The sequence below is a fragment of the Scophthalmus maximus genome, chromosome 13 (assembly GCF_022379125.1).
Source record: "Scophthalmus maximus strain ysfricsl-2021 chromosome 13, ASM2237912v1, whole genome shotgun sequence".
Taxonomy (NCBI): Eukaryota; Metazoa; Chordata; class Actinopteri; order Pleuronectiformes; family Scophthalmidae; genus Scophthalmus; species Scophthalmus maximus.
Window position 1 is genome coordinate 5083218 of NC_061527.1, and position 14315 is coordinate 5097532.

Genomic DNA, 14315 nt, shown 5'->3' on the forward strand with positions numbered 1-14315 from the left:
GCACACACACACAATGGTTTTTTGTGTATCTTGTCGGAACAAGATCATGAGCTGCAATCCCAGAAAATCCCCCCTCTGTGCTTTGTCAACTTCTTAGTACCAAGAATAACTCCGTTGGTACAATGCCGTCATAAAACAAAGTTTACCAAACGCTCTGCAAATCAAGACAAAAAGATAAATGACTTAAACTTATTCATGACATTTGGTTTGTGTTCTGGATAATATGCATTGTTTTTAACCTCCTCCTCCTCTCTCTCTCTCTCTGTCTCTTTACAGCTTGTCCTCAGGGAACCTTTAAGTCGTCACAGGGGGGAGGATTATGTCAGCAATGTCCGCTCAACAGTCGCTCCACCATCGAGGCCGCCACCCTCTGTGGCTGTCGGAACGGCTATTACCGCGGGGACATGGACAAACCTGAGGACGTGTGCACCAGTGAGTCAGTCTCTTTCTCTCTGTCTCTGTCAAACGAACCCCTACTACATACACGAAGCAAAAACACGTCCGCAATAAACCCGACAATGATGTAGCGGCGTGCGATTATGCTTTAGGATGGTCAATAACGCAGATCTTTGGACTGAAATTACCAACAGTGGACATTTCACAGCACATCATTGACTGGCATCACCGGCAGTTCCGGTGTGTCGCCATTAAACCAATTAAAAAAGTCCAACGTCCGCCTTTAATTTCTTTCATTCTAATGCAGCTCGTTCAGAGCGAGTAGTGCCGCAGTGTTCCCGTCCTTGTTCGGCGATTTGGGGGAGCGCGAAGTCATCACGCTGCCACGTTCCTCCCGACTTTTCCACTGAGGGGAATATGTGTTTAGGGTGTCGGAGAGGCGATGCTGCTATTCAAGACGAGGCACAGTCGGACAAAACGCAGGCTCCCCCCGTTCCGCGGAGAGATGCTGTATGTAGGTTGAAACATGATTCATTCTGGACTTGTCTAGTGTGTGTGTGTGTGTGTGTGTGTGTGTGTGTGTGTGTGTGTGTGTGTGTGTGTGTGTGTGTGTGTGTGTGTGTGTGTGTGTGTGTGTGTGTGTGTGTGTGTGTGTGTGTGTGTGTGTGTGTGTGTGTGTGTGTGTGTGTGTGTGTGTGTGTGCACACGTCCTGGTGACCTGAACATGTTTGTTTTTTTGGGTGGTGTTAAAAAGAAAAAAACTGGTTCATTCATAAGATGGACTTTATTGTACTCCAACATTCATTGACATTCTCCTTGGGAAGAAAAAAAATTCAAATCATAATTTTCCTCTTCATCACTGGTATTGACCTCTGACTACGAGTTTGGATTTCTATGAGGTCCATCTCCTTGTGTCGATCCGCCCAGCAGTGCACAGCTGAGATTGCTTCCACGTCTGTAGTTTGGTTCAGTCGGTCTTGACCGGGGGGGGGGGGATGCTTCCCTTTGTTCGAGTGCCTCCTACAAATGAATCATTAGGAGCAAATATGAAGCGGGGAAATTAAATTCTTGGGGGCTGAGAGCAAGTTATGACGCACTTAACGGTTTTTCTTTTGTGCTCTCAGATGGTCACAAAGAGGAAGTGGTCATCAGGTTAATGATGAGACCCCGACTGGACCTAAATGTCATAAATAGAACAGAAGCGGACTGAAAAAAAGGGAACTTGTCCAGTAATAGAACAGGGCCGACATTACTGTGTTAATGACAAACTGCTAAAATACATAGACTATACACCATATCTTTATTTGACCTTATTTCCATTTCATTTTAAGGGGAGACTCTTGGCATTACTGATGTGCATACATGTTAACATAGTTAACATGTATGTTACATAAACTTACTACAAATTGCCTGAATGATCACTTCCTTGAGAATCCAAGATCAGCAGTTGGATCTAGCCCGTGGTCTATCTTTTAATTTCATGTTAATTTCACGGCATGGTGGTGCAGTGGTTGACGCCGTTGCCTCGAACATTCTGGTTTTGGCCCCTGCTGGCCGGCCGGTTCCTGTCTGCGTGGCGTTCACATGTTCACCCTGTGCCCGTATGTTAGGGTCAGGGTTAGTAACCGTGACCCCCTCAAAGGGATATGCGGCGTGCGTAGCCAACGGATGAAGGAATAAAATCACGTATCTAATATCGCACCATTCTGCGGCTCGCTTTGCTTTCACGCCACAAATAAAACCACGGCAGACTTCACCCGGAAACAAAAGGAGTTCCATTGAAAGCCGCCTCCCCAGCCTCTATATACCAAACCAAACAGGTCAGGTGTGAACGCACCGTTGGATGCACAACCAATTTTCGCTGTAAGATAGCAACACAGTGATCGATGAATACATAGAGGCGATAAGGAGAGTGATTTGTCACCGATGGGTTTAATCCAATTAGAAGGCTTGAAGCTCATTCTACGTCGTGCACAAAACAAATGAAAGATGTGATCGGGTCTTCGAGCTGCGACATTTGTAAATGTCTTTATGTGGTTGAAATATATGAAAGCGGGGGGGGGGGGGGGGGGGGGGGGGGGGGGGCGCCTTAAAGTGACAATTTAAGAAAGGATTTCTTAGTTGTGAAGCAATTTGTGGGGTTAACGGATTCTGACAACAGAGAAAGCGCAGACAGCAGCAGCACTTTCAAGTTGATGCTGACAGAAGAAGAAAAGAAAAGAAAAGGTTTGAATCAACGTGGGACTTTTAATTCGAGAGCATTGTGAAAAAAACTCTCAGAACTCCAACATGGGACGGAGCTCCAGTATGTTTATATTTGGTATGAACTCAATCAGATATAAAAGATCAGTGAAATGAAAGTGTGTGTGTGTGTGTGTGTGTGTGTGTGTGTGTGTGTGTGTGTGTGTGTGTGTGTGTGTGTGTGTGTGTGTGTGTGTGTGTGTGTGTGTGTGTGTGTGTGTGTGTGTGTGTGTGTGTGTGTGTGTGTGTGTGTGTGTGTGTGTGTGTCGGTCGATAGTTTCCCAACTGAAAATTCCTTCCCACATTGTCCTTCATGGGCGGTGTACTGTATGTTTGTGTGTATTTTTGTGTATTGGTCCGATTAATGCTGCAAAAGCCATTTCGCAAACAGTGGGTGAAATTGCGTTTTACTGTAGCAGCACTGAAAATGGTCAAGTTAAAATGTGTTTATTAGCCCTTATCGTACTTTTCTTGCATTCGAACGCGTGTGTGCCGTGAACTCTTGAGTGCCTCGACTGCGTAAAAAAGAATTTGTGTTTGTTCTCTTCGGATGGAAAAGTAAGACTGAGTGAATATCTGTGTCAACCCGCTGCGTGTGCCTACGCGCATATAATTACGAAGGCACAGCTTTTGACGGGTCCCGTCTCCCTCAGCGGGGAGCGCTTATAAGATTGTGCTGCTTAGATTTTCAACCCCCCACCGATTGTTAGCACTGATGCTGCTGTGTGTGTGTGTGTGTGTGTGTGTGTGTGTGTGTGTGTGTGTGTGTGTGTGTGTGTGTGTGTGTGTGTGTGTGTGTGTGTGTGTGTGTGTGTGTGTGTGTGTGTGTGTGTGTGTGTGTGTGTGTGTGTGTGTGTGTGTGTGTGTGTGTGTGTGTGTGTGTGTGTGTGTGTGTGTGTGTGTCATTGCACTGGGCCGTCTCAGACATTTCTGGAGACTCTGTGATCCAATGTGTGCCAAGGTTGAAATATCCGTTTCATGTCGACGTTGTCGTGGTGTCTGTGAATGTGTGTCAACAGCCAAGGAAGAAGTGAGCCCAGCTCGCTTTGACCTTGTGAAAACTCCGGGCGTGCGCGAACGACTCGCGATCGCAGCCGCAAAAAACCCTCCTCACATCAAAGACACGAGCTAAAGGGAGAAGAGAGGAGAACCAGCGAGAGGGGGAAAAGGCCTGACAGTGGGGAGCCGAGGTGTCACCTTTTGGACTGATAATTGGCTGAAGAAAAGATTCTTCACATCTGCACCAGTAAAACTGGTTCGGAAAAACACACATGTTCCATAAAGGCAATTTTCCATACAGGCAGCCTCTACAACATGGTCTCGGCTGTGTCCTTGTATCTTCCGGCCAGTGTGACGACAAGTGCAGAATATGACAGACCCTGTCACTTTGACTTTGATTTGAGTCTGATCTTTTGAATCTGGAATATGGATCTGCATTTCCTCCCATGGTGGGAGGAGACACGTTGTTCTTTTTCTGTTGCAGCCTCCTGGTGAAAATACTCCAGATTCATCTCATGTTTGTGAAACGGGGCTGCTACTTATCTTTGATGATGGATTACTTTGTCCATTGAGTCCCGAGTTGACATATTGGATGATTTTTAATTTTAAATTGTTATCATTTTTGTCTGTCCAGCAGTTAGAGACCCAAAGATAACGAGTCTAGTACCATAGAAGACTAGGAAAAGCGGCAAATATTGACATTTGAAAGGCTGGAAACAAAATTTTGTTGCATCTTTGCCTAAAATGTGACAATTAGAGTTTGACCATTGGAATGGTCAAACTCCCATCACACATTTACATAAGCTGCTTGTTTAGTCGAAATGTTATATGAACTGAAACGTGTAAAAAAATAAATAGTTTATTTATTTATTTATTTAAACTAAGCAGCAGTCTGCTAATACGGCAGCTTCCTCTAATACAAAATGCCAGACATCTTGTGATTATAAAAAATAAATATCCATATGGAAGCTGGGAACCACTTGATTAAAAAAAACAAACAAATGATTGCTCACCATAATGAAGTTTGATTGCATCCAGGTGTGTTGCATTGATTCGCTCTCAACTGACGGAATCAAATTTGAATTTACCCGATTAATATCTGCACCACTTTGGCATGGACAGTCTCAGCTTTATGAAAAGGGACACTGAAGCAGACCGGAACTCTTACTGTCATCCCGCTGTCGCCCCCCCTCATCATCATCATCATCATCATCATCATCATCATCATCTCTCCCCAGGTGTCCCGTCAGCGCCTCGCAATGTGGTCTCGGTCGTCAACCAGACGTCGGTGCTGCTCGAGTGGCACACGCCGCGCGACACGGGGCACCGCGGCGACCTGTCGTACAACGTCCAATGCCGCCGGTGCCACAGCAACGAGCGCAGGGCGTGTCAGCCGTGCGACGACAGCGTGGCGTTTGTCCCGGGCCGGCGGGGGCTGAAGGAGACGGCGGTGGAGATCAGCAAGCTGCGCGCCCACACGTCGTACACCTTCGACATACAGGTAGGCCTGCAGGGAAAACTTGATTTATTCTAGGAAGTGTTTTGTCCACCCGTCTGTGTTGGAAAAGGAATACTTCAGGGACAATCAGTCCTTTGAGCATCAAACACTCACCTTCCTTGGAGGATCACAGCTGGATCCACAGTGGACTCCAGGCACCCCAAATTACAGCAAAACATGTTAAAATACATGAAATGAATCTCTCAAACCATCACTGCAGCATTATTGGTTCTGCATTGTTGGTATTTGCAAGGAGACTCTGCCATGATCCATTTTAATTGCTTTGAATCCAGGATATTAAATTTCAGTATTCCAGCAGTTTTCTGAATGATACTTAAATAATATATGCTATAGATTATTATTATCATCATTATGATTATTTGAAAGTAAAAAAAAGTGCTCAAAACTCAAAACAATACTTATTACATATTACTTGCTGCTTTCACCTCGTAACGCTTTAAATGCAAATACAGTGGCTGCCAGATTTGCATTGTGATGCATCGCGGCGCCGCTCTGAAACGCGGCCTTTTTATGCACATTCTGCAGTTACATCATGTTGTCTCAAACAACAAAGCCATCCAGAAGTCTGTAAAGCTTGTGCAACCTTCACCGCTGTGCCGTCGGCCCGGTTTACTATCAAAGTTGGCTGTCTAAAATCAGGACAGCCTGCTGTGGAGTTGTTCAGGGAAGAGAGCGCGTAACTTCACTTTCCCCCGTGTAGGCTAATGTCAGAGTTCAGTGGATCTAATTAGAAATGGCATTTGTTTTGGTTTTTTAAAGAATCCGCTCAAACATATAGTCTCTCGTCCCTTTTTTAGAGATGCACTGATATGAATAGTGCCGCCTGGACATGAGTCTGTCGTGGGATTGTATAGATCACCAAAGATTAATTGATTGGGATTGTGTTGACTGAAGCCAGTTGCACCAGTTGACACCTACTCCAACAATACAAAGTCATCTGAAGACCTTCAGTGTAGTTGTAAAAGTATTATCTGAAAAAAATGTAGGACGTTTTTTAAAATTGCTTGAATACTAAAAAACAGAAGATGAACAAAAAAGAAGGTATTAGACTCTTAACCAGCCAACTGTCGACACAAACGTGTGGTTAAAAGGCAAATACACATCTCTGCCCTGAGAAGTGAAGCACCAGTGACAAAGACAGGGGAAGGACTCAGTGGTCAGTTCAAATAAATGTGGATGTTAATGTCACTGAGGCGGAATAACTGACCCATAACCCTTTTTCTTTTTTTATCCTACAGTCAATCAATGGAGTCTCCAACAAGAGCCCCTACCCCGCCCAGCAACTGTCAATCAACATTACAACCAATCAGGCTGGTGAGTGGGAAATGCAGAAGCTGAGTGATTGTGTGTGTGTAAGTTTAAAGCGTGCGTGCGTGCGTGCGTGTGAGAGAGAGAGAGAGAGCATGCCCCGGGGGCATGGCGGATTAAGCGAGAGGGGGATAAAGGAAATTGAGCTACAGTCTTTTAATACTTAAAACATGTCATCTCTCTCCCTCTGTCGCCCCTTTCTCTTCCCGTTCGCTGTCTTTCCTGCACATCCGCAGCTTTCATCCTGCCTCTCTCTCTCTCGCTCTCTCTCTCTCTCTCTCTCTCTCTCTCAATTCTCTTCCTCATGCCTTTATCCCCTCCTCGCTCTCTTGACAGTACGTTTCTTGCAGACTGTAAAGTGAGCTGAGTTAGTGCCCCATCAGTACTTTATAGAGACAGACTCAAGTGATATTTCCGCCGCCACCCAAATTCAGATTTAAAAGCTGCTTTTCTCATCGCGTCATTTACCTCAACCTACGGGCCGCTTGGGCTCATTCCCTATCGAAAGATGAGCCACTGTCACCTCCTTTCTCTCCGAGCACATTTTTTTTGCAGTCGGATGCAAAACTATGTCATCACTGAAATCTTGTAGGACTCAAGATGTCTTATCGTGACTGCCCAAGAAGAAGAATTTGGCTCCTGAGATGTCACAGCATTTACTGAGGATTATGTCACATGATGTCCCGATGACTCCGCTGTGTAGCACTCGCGCTATCTACCAGCGGTTTGATCATTTTGATTCTGGATCACTTCCGTTTTCCTTTTCGAGACTCTCCCTGTCAATGAAGTTTACATCAGTTTGATGCTCCTCACACTCGTGTAGCGTCAGTCTCCCTATCTTGATTCCTCCCCCGTCTCTGATGAAAACCATCGCGTGAAAAAAAAATCCCAGAAGCAAAAAAAACACAAAATACATTTTAGTTCACAGCTTCTCGTTCCCAAAAATTATGCGGGAAAAATACAGTGCAGACATAACTCTCGTTTCCCCATCAGTGACAAGTGCAGCAATTTGTTTCAAAGGGGCCTGGATAAGGAGAACACACTATATTCTATATTTCCATATTCATGGTTCTCAAGCTTGCCAGCAAATCTTTTAGCTGTCTAATTGATTGTGTATTTGTGTGTGTGTGTGTGTGTTTTTTTTTAACAGCCCCCTCAGTAGTTCCCATCATGCACCAAGTGAGCTCCACGAGCCGCAGTTTCTCGTTGTCGTGGCCACCGCCGGAACAGCCCAACGGAATTATCCTCGACTACGAGATACGATACTATGACAAGGTAGAGTGGGATGATAAACGGCAGTGTGTCATTTGTTGTGTTGTTATGGTCACAGCCAGTAAACCATTAGAGTCGATAAAGCAGGTGAATCAATATCAACTGCATCCGAGTCATTTATTATCAAGAGCGCTCCCGGAGAGCAGTTGCTACGAGAAGTCGCAGCCGTTCATTAGTTGAACACAGATGCCGGATAGATGAACCTGGTCAGAGAACCAAATAGAAATAAGCTCAGAAGGTGCACGAAACAAACAAGCATTGTGCGATTAGAATTGTTTTTTTATCAAACTTGAAGAAAAAGTTGAAGGTGAAAAGAGCGATACCAATCTAATGTGAGGCAACAGCAAGAAGACGGCTAGCTTAGCTTAGCATACAGACTGCAAACAGGGAAACGAAAAGTCTGCCTACTACCACTGCCACCACTACCACCGCCACCACTTTAGCATTAAAAAATGATGTCATTGTTCAATCTCTGCAAAAATTCACAAGCGCCACGAGGTTGCCAGGCAACCAGCAGAGATTTCAGAGAGTCACAGCTCCTGCCAGAGAAATACTGCCCCATAAAACCCCATGTCATTGTTATTAGACATCATTTCTTTTTTTTGTATGATATAATGTTTTAATTTGTACATTTTGAGGGTGGTCTGATTTTTTTTAAATTTTTTTTGTACCTCTGGACTGAGCCAGTCTAGCTGTTACACCTTGCTTCCAGTGACTGTGCTAAGCTAAGCTACACATCTCCTGGCTAACACACTTGAAAGTGGTAATTATCTTCTCGACTGACTCTCAGCAAAGAGAGTGTAAGCGTTTTTCCACAAACTGTAAAACTGGTCCTTTACAAATACTTATAAAACATTGGTTTGAGAGGAAAAAAAGCTAATAAGGTAAAAAAAAGAAGCTAATGTTCTTCTTACAGTTCCATTAAACAGATAACAACAACAACCTACTGAAAATAGTCACACATTCAAGTGTCGCCTTTGTGTTATGAGACATTTTTCCAGTTATTTGACCAAATTAAAATAATTAAAATAATGACTCAAATACAGGAATATTATATGTTCAAAACTATCGCTATCACCACAATATCACTAAAATAATAATGATCACTCAATAATGTAGAACATGACTAACAATCTGTTGGAATTACTTCTACAAGATCAGGATTTTTAAATCCAATTGGGATTTTTACCGTCATCTTTCTTTCTTTAGACATTAGCTGAGCTGCTCGCCATGTTGCTAATGTCAATGCCTGCAACCCTAAACTAACATAAGTCATTGTCCCTTTTAATTTGAGCTACAAGAAACAGATTTGCTGTTGGTGGCCGTTCTAAAATAAGCAGTAGTGGAAATTACAATAATCTGTTATGATCAAGGGGGCACCAACATTAATACTGCTGGGAAACGCTAGGGGGGAAAAGTCAACACTTCGGTGTCACAACTTTCATACCACGGGTTGATTAAAAAAATTAATTATCACTACTATTAGTTCAGCAGCTGGAATGTGTTTTATTCTACTCCAGACATGAAACGATGATTAATTAATGACAGCTGGAGGCAGAGAGCTGTCAACATATTTCTTTTATTTTAAATTAATAATTCCTCTAATTAATGTGTTTTCTCCCTATTGGTGCGAGATTTCGAATGAGGGGTGGAGGTCATGTATAATCTTTTAAACAATATAATTTTTTAATAAGTCAGGATTTATCTTGGAGCTATAATGCATATTTCATGGTGCCTGTAGTCATACTGTCAACGTTTTACAGTGATGAACTCTCCTTTTCGTTCTTAAATTCCGGCACAGATAGACTGCTGCTAAAAGTCTTGCAGCGAAAATAAACATCCATTCATCAACTACTGGCTTCATCTTGTCAAAATGAGACTTCAACTAAGTGTTAAAAGACAAGTTTACTGATTCGATTAATCTAAAAAAAAATGTATGTGTATGCTTCTTGCATGAACAACTGATTAAGTGCAATGAGGTGCCACAGTCATAAAACCACAATATATATTCAAGTTAACATCTGTGGACAGAAGAATGCCCAATTAAATCCTCGGTTTTACTTGGTGAAAAAATAACTCACAAAAGAAACATATTATATTATAAAAAATCAAAAAAACACAGTTAACGACAGTGATTTAAATTTAACCCTCACAAACCTACAAAGATGATATTTCATTGCCCGTTCTGAGCTTATTATTTCAGTCTGTGTTGAACAACAAACGTATAGCTGTTTTTTGTCCTTTATAATTTTGTAACAGGCGGCAGAAGGTGAAACTATATATTTAATAGTTGTATTTATAGGAATATAATCATATTAGCAGTGTCAGTCAATTTCTCAGTGATGCCATGACACGCTCTTCCCGCTCTGATGCAGTTTTTCCATTATAGTCTCTGCGTGTTCACGGTTGCACACGATCCAAAGTGAGTGGGGAGAAATGTTGAAGCCACCGATTCTGCTGTAGATTGAACTCCTCCGCTCACCGTTGACGTGGGCTTCAAGTCTCCGCATGGACCTCGGAGCGAGTGGGACATGATTGTGATGGAAAATAATGTCACTCTTCTCTTTCTTCCACGCACGTCAACATCTCGAGAGCGCTGGGAAAATTGTTTCCATCTCTGTCGCCGAGTCGCTTAAAGCACCGATTTACATTATCTGCCGGCGGATGCTGTTGAAATCAAAGCTCCTACGACCGTCTGACGCGACGCAATCAAGCCTGCCGCCGTTCTGCAGTGGACCGGGTCTCAAACCTGTGTGAGGCGTGAGACTGAGGCGCAGGCCACTGCCGGAGTTCAGTGATCAAAGGAACGTCAAACCTGGGGCGCCGTCGAGGGGCTTCCGATTCGGGGTGTGAAACGGTGAAGACCTGATTGCTTTCCCATCAAAGACGGCCGCTCTCGGAAAGAAAGAACAAGAAAAGAAATCAAAATTGTGACTGCATATCTTGTGTTCTTTGTAATTTAAGCAATGCCCTTTTTTTGGGGGGGATAAAAGTGGACGTTAAATTAAAAAAGCCTATCTATCACCCAAAGCTAAACATAAGAATATCCCCATCTCTTGTAGGCCGAGCCAACAGCTGCAAAAACAGATAGACTCTCACTGCAGTCGGATTAAAGGCAAAGAGCAAAGCACCTACAAGGGATTGTGTAAGAAACACCAAAAAGTATAAGATGCCTCCTCATCCGCAGCCCACATTTGAATCCGGGGCCATCTTTCTTTTCTTTTTCTTTTTTTTTCTTCTTTCCCTTTTCACAACACTGAAGAAAATAGTTTTGGGGCATTTTCTGGGATACCACTGCGTCTCCCTGCGCTAATTTCTCTCCTCTTTAATACACACCGACAGCGGAGCTGGTGCTTCCATTACTCACGGAGAAGTCTCGGCTACAAGCGGAACTGCAAAAAACTTTAAATGCGGGAGACTTTGTTCTTATCTATTCTCTTTGATGAAAACACTCAGACACAGTCCTAAAGTCCATGACTCCAGAGGGCTCGCTCACAGAGTCCAATTTTCCAGCACAACATGGTATATGGCCATAATTTTACCGTGCTGCACAAGAGGAGGAGGGGACTGTGTGTTTGTGGGTGTCATTTTTTTTTTTTTTATTGTTAGGGTTACTATTGTGGTGGCAGCTTGTGTGCGCTCGGTATTCACATGTAAATCCTAGCAGCAGTAACACGACCATTCATCATTACATTAGTAATTAAGCTATTACATTAATGTTTGCCGTCCAACATGTGTCTTGATGCATTGCACTTTTTAACCAAATGGAGGAATAATTTATGTTAACAGTATAACCTTGGCATCCTACGAATAGCTTCTTTTAATGAGATTATGTAAGGGTCTTAATTCGAACCATGCATTTTCCCATCTTACTCTCTACTAAAAAGGATCAACACAAGCGGATCCAGTGTCTAATGTGCAATATAATGGATGTTTTGGTCATAACTATCCTCTTGACCGATTTCCTCTCATGAAATATGACTCTTGGGAGATATTCCTGAGCTCATTGAGCGTGATTCATCTCCAATTAGGGGGAAGTGGATTTATGCCTTTATAAGAATGTGGTACCTGAGATAATTTCCATCAGTCGTTCATGGAAGAAACGTTTGCAGATTTATGCTGTACAGAGCTCAATGTAATTCAGACTAACTGTTGGCCGACCTCGTCAGCAAAAGCAGCACCGTTCTACAAGGGCGTAGAACAAGTAACCTACTGTTAGTCTCCTCTTAACAAGGGAAGGCTGTTTAAGTTCAGTTCTTGATCGAGGGGGTTAAATTTGGAGAATGCTTAAGTCAAAGGATATTATTGGAAATTTCAGAAGGCACTGAAAACCACCTGTTTTATTGTTGTGGTGGTTGGAACTTTAAACAAACCTATTGCTATTTGTAACGGGGGAAAATCAATGCAGTCGAATCAGGAAGACGGAGGCCGTGGACGTCTTAAGCAGAGGTATTTCTGATATATTGAGGAGATTTCCGGTCCGTTACACAGATCAAAAAAGTGGTGTCACTTCCTGGTGTCCCTATCCCAGTCGGAGTGATGTATTTAACTTCCCAGACTCATGTCCTCATCAAACGGACAGAATGGCTCCATAGTATCTCTCCGTGACCAGATGTCTTTCAACTATGATCTAAGACTGCGACGCCCAGAGACGGCCTTAGGCTAACAATCGACTCCTCGGCATGTCAAAGATAAGATGACCTCGCACATCTCATCGAGCACAGCCCCTCTCAAAGGAGAGGAAAGGATTTTTTTCGTCGCTATTGGAGGAAAAAAAAGGATTTGGAGAATTAATAGCATTGCAAGTCAAGATATTAAGCTTCATGTGCTGCAAATAGACCGAAACGGAAGTGTTTCCAGAGGACACTTAAAAGCGATGCACACGTCTGGACACGCTTGTTGTTGATTTTGACTCACAGCGCTATAAAGGCTCTCGTTCCGTCAGTGGTGTTGGAAAAATGAGATAAAAAGTAAGTGATTTTGATTCATTTTAACACTGCGATCGCACAATTCCACACGTGTGCATCACTTTGTAAGTGTCCTCCGGAAACACTTCCGTTTCGTTGCAGTCGATTTGCAGTGCTTTCTCTCAATGTGTTGTGGTGTTTGCAGCGCGTGTTCTTTGATGAAGATGTTTTGGTAGGTTGCTTGTGTTTTGTCTATTTGCGTGTGTTCTCTTAACTTGCAGTGCTGTGAGCTCTCAGGGCCACCGTACAAAATCTATGGAACACTGCAAAATATAAGAAAAGCGTTGGGTAAGGTTTTTAATTCTCACAAAAGATGTCACAGATGATGGCTGTGAAGTGCAACAGATGAAACATCAACAACAGTGTTCGTCACGAGGCGGGGGCGGGGGGGGGGGCTGCGTTCGGGGGTGAGACTCACGCTGCTCCGCTCCCCTATTTTCCGAGGGGTTCTGGCGGCAGCGAAGTTCCGGGGAAGGCAGACAAAGAAAGTGAAAGTTGAGTTTCCGCCCGTCTGCGAGCAATTAGAGTGAGCCGAGGACACAGTCGGGCAGAGCACTTGCTGGGAGATGTACTGCGTAGCTGCAGTCTGACAGTCGCAGATAAACGCTCACTTAGTCAAAATCAGGTCGGCCATATTTGCTGCGGGCCTTTTGGCTTTAACATTATTTAACGCGGGGGCCAATTAAGATTCAGAAGCAAAGGCTGACAGTTTTCGCGCGTTCATTGTTCCGGCTCTTCATTCTGCCCCCTTGATATACATCTTGAGAAGTGGAGAAATACTGCAGTTTTACGCGGCAGACGAGCGAACCGCGTACCAAAGGCGACTAATTTTAGCTCATAGCTTCAAGTAGAGAAGACGCCCCCAGGGAGAAGTTTTGATAAGCCTTACCAGACAGCTGTACTGCACCTCCTTTTCTGGTACTTTTGTCAGTTTTCTCTACCTTCCCTCTCTCCATCGCCCGCCCCCGCCCCCCTCCCCATCTCACCTCCTCCTCCCCCCTTAGCCACTCTACAGATAATGAGGTTTTAATGTAGTAAATTTGATATGGCGCACGGAGGCAGGATTTTCCCCCGTTACTTATCTCTGGCTGCCAGACCCTTCCCAGATGGGCTGTCCCTTAACCTCTTCACCGTGGCCAGCATAGAGCCCCCTGCTCCCCCACACACACCCACCCACACACACACACCTCCAAATCCGAAACCCCACCCCTGACTGACACAATGCCCCCATTTCTGTGGCCACTTCCAAATATAACTCTTATTCTCTCCCTGCTTTTAACAGCCCGGACTCTACAGTTGTCCACGTGTCTTGTTGATTATCGCAGTAGGATTAGTAGAGTCTTTGGTTGTAGTGAAGTACATCATATTAACAATACTCCATGTATGTATATATATATATATATACAAAGATCAAGCTACTACAGGTACACAGGAATGACACTGTCTTTTATCACTGAAACACCAGCAACGCCACAGAAAGGGTTTTAAGACTGACAAGAGTGAGATTGACGTTTGCTACGTTCAAATAAAATCAGTAACCCTCTAATAAATCTCACCCATCTTTAACCCCTATATTTGCATGTCCTCTGCTGATAACCCTCCCTCTCTCTAAC

At 43.8% G+C, this 14315-nt stretch overlaps 1 protein-coding gene across 1 annotated transcript in view; it reads left to right on the forward strand.

The window, feature by feature from the left end:
* Positions 1–14315, forward strand: part of LOC118318411 (ephrin type-B receptor 1-like) — an 82647-nt gene that overhangs the window by 38602 nt on the left and 29730 nt on the right. Inside the window, exons 6-9 of the mRNA XM_035648045.2 lie at positions 277–432; positions 4875–5137; positions 6394–6469; positions 7614–7738. Coding sequence (XP_035503938.2) covers positions 277–432; positions 4875–5137; positions 6394–6469; positions 7614–7738 — 620 coding nt within the window. The remainder of the gene's footprint in view (positions 1–276; positions 433–4874; positions 5138–6393; positions 6470–7613; positions 7739–14315) is intronic.